Here is a 7293-nt window from a genome sequence, read left to right as displayed (position 1 = left end):
TGACAGAGCAAAGCAGACCATTGAAGAGCTTCTCTGAAAGGAGGAGGCTGGCCTGTAAGAGGCCTTTAGGGAGCAGGCCAGGTGCCCAGGCAGCTAGCTCTTTGCTTTGCTATCTGCATTCTTTAATAAACAGTCCTTTTACATGAATGGCTGTGATTCAGCCTAGCTTCCCCATGAAATAATGTAATGAAAGATTTCTATTGACTAGGGATTACTACTACTTTATGCAAAATTTCTCAGTGACACTCAGATTAATTCCAGTGTCCACAATTTAAGCAATTTTCAACAGGCATTTACAACCCAAAATCTAATGACTTGGTATTTTCATGACAGTCGGGAAAAGTGTTCCAGCGAAAAATAAAATTTAGATTTGCTCCACTATGTACATCTGAATACAACCAGAGCGTAAAACTCAAAACCAACTAAAAGACAAAATGCTATAAAACATTTTTTTTGTTGTAAGATAATCAGATTCTTCCCAGAATAATGCATAATTAATTTCACATACTTATTTATAACCAATTTAGCTTTTCCAAATTCTCATTTGCAAATGAGAGACTCAGACAATTAAAACTGATGATACAAGGCATTGTTTTAGAAGGACCAAAACTTACACTGGTCAAATGTGACTCAAGATTGATTTTAACAAGTTCTTTCAATTTTATTAAAATCATCAATATCCCAGATAGATTTACCACTTTAAAAAATCAATTTAACACTATCAAAAGGTAATGTTCACTTTAATCCTGTTTGCCTTCACGCCATTGCCGTGAGCCTTCATTCCAGGCCACATAAACAAAGAGGGCCAGCACCACGTGGACGGCGACCACTGCAACAATAGCAGCATAAAAATAGCTGTCCCTATTGGACATCCCAAAGGCGCCTATCAAGAGAAAAGTTTCCATTTTAATCCAAAATATATAAAAATATAAAAATCAAAACATTATTTTTATTAGCTATATATTTATTGAAGTAGTCAGGCAATTAAAAAGGAATACTCTGTGTGGTGATCAATCAAGTATTCATGTAAAGATGTGAATACCTTCTACACATGAAGAACATTATTTTCAATGAAAACCACAATAAATCACTTCATCTAAGGACTCTGACATAATAAAGAGGGCTTTATTTTCTCTTCCTTCCAATGTCTGCCAGCAAGGGTACATTCCCCCAAAGTCCTCCTCCCATGTCAACCAACTCTCACTCTCCAGGGGCTGTTAAAAGAAAGGATCTGCAAGCTATCGCACAGAAAACCATAACCAATACGATGTCAAACAAATCACTGAGTGATGAAAAATTCATTTCATGAAGATTCATTATGAGCAATGGGATTTTTGAAAAGCAAAACAGAAGCAAGTCAAATTAATATCCAGTTTACAGATATAAAGAGATCGTTGAGAGCATGAAATCTCATATATAGTTAAGGGTGGAAATGTCTTGTTTTATGTCTAGGATTACCTTCAAAAACGTAAGATTTAGTTGTGAAATATAACCCAATAGGTACAGTGATCATTAAAGCTGTGAAGAACAGGAGCGTCTTCAGAGTGGATGCTAATGAACTTTCATTTCTGGAAAAAAGTAAACAAAGAGAAAATCAGAGCCTGCAAAGCCATTTCAAACTATTCTTGTGTTCGTAAATGCTACAAATACCCACAGAAAAGATGCTGGGAACCTTGCCCTTGTCTAGAAAACAGTGGCCAGAAGAAGAGCAGTGCCAGGGACTCAAAATTCGAATAGCCTAGAGATCCAGTGGCAGACCCAGTGTGAAAAGAAGTGTAAAGTGCGAAAGTGGTTTGGAATCTTCCAAGTGCTATGCAAATATACATGATTTACAGAATTCACAATGGAAGTAGTAAGGCAGAAGATACACAGAAAACAACTAATGAGGTTCCTTCACAAAGCATCCTATCAGTGGCTAGCTGAATACAGTACAGACAAGGTATGAGACTCTCCAAAGAAAAAGGAGCCCAGAGCAATCTGGATGCAGCTGAAGGAAACTCTGCTCAAATTTCTTTGTAATTAAGTAGCGAGAGTACAACTTAAATGGTCTTCACACACACAGCATGGATGCATTAAAAGTTTGATATCAAAACACTTTATGTTCCATGCATTCTATCGCTCATAGACTTATAAAATCAATCGAAATATTCCAATGGGAAAGTTTTGTTCCAGAACACAATAAAATGATTCTGAAGAATGCACTCAAGTTTCTAAAATCATACTATTAAAGAAAAACAAGTTAGATAAATGGCTACTTAAAACAGTAACAATGGGTAACATAAAAACGTCCAATAAAGGAGAAATGATTTCACAAATGATGCTTATCAATTGGGAACCATTAAAATTAATTTTGACAATGATTCAGTAAATATCTATGTGAAAAATCAACAAGGCAGATTACACTGTTTTTATGTATATCAGCGGTCTGCCAAATAAGCTCTGAAAGGCCCCTTGCCTACTTCTGTAAATAAAGTGTAACTGGCATACAGCCACACCCACTTGTTTATGCATCACCTAAGACTCCAGGGAGATACAGAGACAGAGATTAGTAGTGGTGCCAGACCACATGACCCTCAAAATCTAAAATATTTACTATCTGGTCCTTTCCAGAAAATCTCTGCCAACAGTGTAGATGTATACTATTCCAATTATATTCAAACGGTGTGCACATGAAAAAGGACTCCAGATTAATATACAATAATAAACTAACTTTCCCACTTTCAAATATTCCTTAATGTTGATTTGCCCACTTTTCAATAAGTAGATATTTGTCAGCATTGGCCCCATGCATCATCACAAATGATAACACTACTGACAGTGAAGCTGTAGTAAGCTTCCAGCAATCCTGGACACACACACACACATACCCCTCATCCATATCACCGTAACCGTTACATTTAAAAACAGTAAGTTTTTATCCTATGGGCTTTTACCCTGTAGATTAAAGGTCCCTCTTCCCTTAAATCTAACCACTCTCACACTACCTTGTCAGGGATAAAGAAATTTTCCTCTACTGTCTAGGTTCTTTGTGGCCGGTCTAAGAATTAAATGGACATGAGACAGATTAACAGGAGAAAATCAAACAAAGTTTAATAACATGTATACATAGAAGAGACCCAGGAGAAATGAGTAATTTGCCAAATGGCCAAAACCCTCACCTTAAATATTGTCTTCAGGTAAAGACAAAAGAAGATGCTGTAGGTAGGGATTTGGGACTTCAAACAGGAAAAAGACAATACACATGGAGATGGAAAAGCAGGTGTTTGGTCAACAAGTGTTTCCTAGGCCATGTAGAGTCTATGGGACCCAGAGTAGTCTCTGGTTTCTATGCCCTGCCCCTGACCCCACCACACCTAGCCCATATTCTTTGCAAGTATCTCTGGTGATAGCTCTCTTCCAGGATTTTCAGGCAATTAAGGGGAAGGTTAAAGTTTCTTCCTGAGTGTCTGAGGCCTTGATGGTTTTCAGTTTGAAATAATCTGCACATCAAAGAGATATTTTGGGGCGGCAAGTGTTGCTCCTCTATAACCTTAACACATGTCTAAATTTATGTTCATAGTCAACACTTGAACTTAATTCTTCCTGGTAATCCTCGGCAAGAGGTTCCAGTTTTTATCTACATCTCTATGAAGAATACAGCCCAGCCATCAAGGTCTTTACAAAATAATAAGCTGCCTTCCTCCAGGCAGCTTTCCTGATTATGCCAACTGGAATGATTCACTGCTCTGGGACTCAACCACACTTACTTCATGCCTGTTATTATAGCACTTAACATGACAGCTTGTGTCCCAGACAGTCCTGCACATAGAAAATCCAGGCAAAGCAATTCTTATAACTGTGTATACCATTACAGGGGGGAGGCTTCTGGCAGCCCAAAAAGAAAGGGAACATCTTAAGTTTACACCAATGGTCTACAAACTTTTTTGACTGTGTGATCCATCATTAAAGTTTTGAGCACATACCCCCATATAGGCATAATGATTTTTAACTAAATTACCTATACACTATAGATAGTGTATATTAGTCTATATTAGTCATGGAGTCTTTAAAATATAAAAACAAGGAAAAACAGATACTAAAAATGTTAAAGTTTAAAAAAAATTATGTAGAAATCTGTTTTCTTTCCATACTTCAAGGAACATCTTTTAATACATCTCACTTTAGTGATCACTGAGATATACAATTCTCATCTAATATACCTAAACTTCCTTACATTGTTCTCTAATAGAAAATTTTTAGAAAATTTATCTTCATCAAGAATGAGTGTCTGCAGTTCTATAAAAATACAAAAAAATCATGTCCACAGAAAACAAAAAACACTAATCTGAAAAGATGCATGCACTCTTGGGTTCACAGCAGGATTATTTACAATTGCCAAGATACAGAAGCAACCCAAGTGTCCATCAACAGATGAACAAAGGAGATGCAATACACACACACATGCATAATACATACAATGGAATACTACTCAGTCATAAAAAAGAATAAATGTGCCATTTCCAGCAACATGGACAGACTTAAAGGATATTATACTAAGTGAAATAAGCCAGGCAGAGAAACGCAAATACTGTATGATATCGTTTATATGTGGAATCTAAAAAATACAACAAACCAGGGAATGTAACAAAAAGAACCAGATTCACAGATAAAGAGAACAAACAGTGATTACCAGTGGGGAGGGTTGGGAGGGGCAATATAGGGGAAGGGGAGTGTGAGGTACAAAATATTGTGGAGACAGGACACAAGGATGTATTGTACAACACAGGGAATATAGCCAAAATTTTGCAGTAACTATAAATGGAGTGTAACCTTTAAAAATTGTGTAGAAAAATTTAAAAATACATACATACATACAAGAAGTCAGTATTTGGCCAATTCTTTTGTGGACCGACCCCCCAAAAAAACCTGGCCTTCACAGTGTTTGTGTTTTTGGTGTGCAAAGTTCAGATCGTCTAATCTGATAAAGAAACAAAGCTTGAGAATCTAGAGAAAGGGAAGGTTAACCAGTTGTCTGTTCTTTAGATTATCTCTTGAATATCAATTATCTGGCCTGACTTTGAGAAAAGTTTATCACTGAAAAGAGAATATAATATCATAAGAATGTTTTAAAGCACACAAAATCACTTACAATCCCACCACCCAAACACAATTTTTTCTGCATGTTAATTTCTAACCCCACACATTCTAAAGCATATCTCAACAACTTGCTGCTTGTCTTCAATTCCTTCTTACCTCTCTATCTTAAGCCCCCAAAATTTGACTTTCAGTCTCTCAAATACAGGACTAAGGACAAAGTTAAGCATACAAACTTTTGAAAACTAGTTTTCAAACTTCCTTCAGTGTTTATATGACATTTTCTCCTTGGCTTCCAGCCACAGCCCACTACAGCCGGTAGTTTTGCTGGCACAAGCCAGCTTGGGTGTAACCCGGTGAGGTATTCCAAAACAAAGCAACTGAGGTCATTCAACTAATTTCTCCTATGTGTCTCTGATTGAGCCTTCTTAGAAAGGAAGAATTCGAACATTTAGAGTTAGAACTAGCCTCACAAATAATTGAGGATTGTGCCCCCACTCTGAGAACCATCTAGAGTTTACCCACTTCAGATAAACTTCTGCAGGAAACACTAAGCAGATGAAGCTTACCATGTTCCCCTTTATGGCAAGGCCTATACTGCAACTAGATTTCAATGCAAATTCCATGCAGAAACACTAAAATCAGTCTAGGAGGGGTACATTGTATTTTAAGTATACTTAATATAAATATTTGTTGGAGGCCTCACTAATAAACAGTAATAAAAAAAAAAACCCACCTACATCGCCATTGTGAGAGTTAAAAAGATCACGGGGGCGCCAAAGATAGGACAACTGCTAGCTTTCTACACTTACTAATTGTGCGAGGCAATCCTGTGCGCAAGCCAATATCCTGAGTCAACTTCACTGTTTTTAAACGAGTAGCAAACTAAGCACTTTTAAAATTCTGATAATGTATGTAATAAAGCGGGTAAAGAACCTGCCTGCAAGGCAGGAGACACAGGAGACATGGGATCCTTGGGTCGGGAAGATCTCCTAGAGAAAGGAAATGGCAACCCACTCCAGTACTTCTTGAATGGAAAATCCCATGGACAGAGGAGCATGGCGGGCCACAGTCCATGGGTCGCAAAGAGTCAGACACGACTGAGTGACTCACACACAGGCATGTAACAAAGCACCTAAGCTGGGCCTGGCGCACACACGCTGAATGGTAGCTAAATCCCTTCCCACCCTCTGACCTCTAGAGGTGTCATGGGCCAGGCTAGTCCACCAGGACCACCTGCTCTTTCCTCAGGTTCCTTCTACTCAGCCACCAGCCCCCATCCTACTGACTCCCTGAGTGAAGTAGACTCAAACCCGGGGCGGCCCTTTGTCCCTTCCATTCGTTCACTCATGCAGCAAACATTTATTAAGTCCTGACGATGTGGGCCCTAAAGGGGACCCGGAGATGGAGAAGGCCCGGTTCCTGTCCTCAGGGAGCTCACCCTGCAGTGGGGAGAAAGGGTGCAGACAGCAAGATCGCAATACAGACAACAGAGAAAGAAGTGCTAGGCCAGAAACAAGAGCTGAATAACCCGCCCACCTAGCCACCATGACCCCAGGTCCCTCGTTCCCGAGAGAAGGGTAGGGGCCCGGCGTGCAGACGATGCAGGCCCCAACCTGCTTCCCCTTCCTCCGCTAGCCCGCAGCCCCAGCCCGGAGGGCGCAGACCTCATGCCCACCCACCGGTCGGCCCGGGCTTTCCCTCTCGCCCCGCTCCCGGCCTGGGCCAGTCCGCCTGGTGCTCTAGGGCCCCGCCTGACTCCGGCTCACTCCGGACTACCTGAAGTCGGACGGCTGCAGCGCATTCAGCGCCGCTTTATCAAGGCGCTCCATGGCGTCGCCACGGTCACAGCTCAGACGCTCAGACGCCGGCTGGGCTCGGCAATCGCGCTCGGTCGGCTAGGCAGGCGACCGGTACAGGCGGGCCACGCCGGAAGTGCCGGCGAGTGCCGGGCTGTGGGCCGCAGCGCGCAGGCGCGGCGCCCAGGTGACGCCCGGTGGCGGCGGCGGCGGCGGCGGGCGCAGGCGCGGTTGGGAGCCTGCGTGTGACTTACCGGCCAGGGCTGCGGGGCGTACGCCCTGCCAGGAGCGGCCTGCGCTCCAGGAGCAGGCCGGGCGAGTAGCCCAGCCACTCCACGTTGAGCCGGGACTTGCCTCGCAGCATTGTCCTCCGGGGAGGGCGGTGCTGCGGCCGCCCCCTGAGTGCGCGCGAGCAGCTCTC

General features: G+C 41.8%; 1 protein-coding gene across 1 annotated transcript; it reads right to left on the bottom strand.

Moving 5' to 3' along the window:
• Positions 1-712: 712 nt before the first annotated feature.
• VMA21 (vacuolar ATPase assembly factor VMA21) lies at positions 713-6978 on the bottom strand. The gene is made up of 3 exons (XM_068962960.1): positions 6853-6978; positions 1459-1568; positions 713-883 (listed from the first exon to the last, which is right to left on the bottom strand). The coding sequence occupies exons 1-3, from the start codon at positions 6903-6905 to the stop codon at positions 741-743; spliced, it is 306 nt and encodes a 101-aa protein (XP_068819061.1). The 5' UTR covers positions 6906-6978; the 3' UTR covers positions 713-740.
• Positions 6979-7293: the final 315 nt, after the last annotated feature.

Source organism: Capricornis sumatraensis, chromosome X (genome assembly GCF_032405125.1).
Source record: "Capricornis sumatraensis isolate serow.1 chromosome X, serow.2, whole genome shotgun sequence".
NCBI lineage: Eukaryota > Metazoa > Chordata > Mammalia > Artiodactyla > Bovidae > Capricornis > Capricornis sumatraensis.
Note: the sequence above shows the minus strand (reverse complement) of the source record. Positions and strands in the feature narration are given on the sequence as shown.

What these genes read in the sequence shown, in the direction of transcription:
- VMA21 (XM_068962960.1), bottom strand. Translation starts at nt 6,905, where the DNA reads ATGGAGCGCCTTGATAAAGCGGCGCTGAATGCGCTGCAGCCGTCCGAC. An exon ending in CTGCAGCCGTCCGACTTCAG is followed by an intron (nt 1,569 to 6,852) that starts GTAGTCCGGAGT and finishes ACTTTTTTCCAG; the next exon opens with AAATGAAAGTTCATTAGCAT. An exon ending in TAAATCTTACGTTTTTGAAG is followed by an intron (nt 884 to 1,458) that starts GTAATCCTAGAC and finishes TTCTCTTGATAG; the next exon opens with GCGCCTTTGGGATGTCCAAT.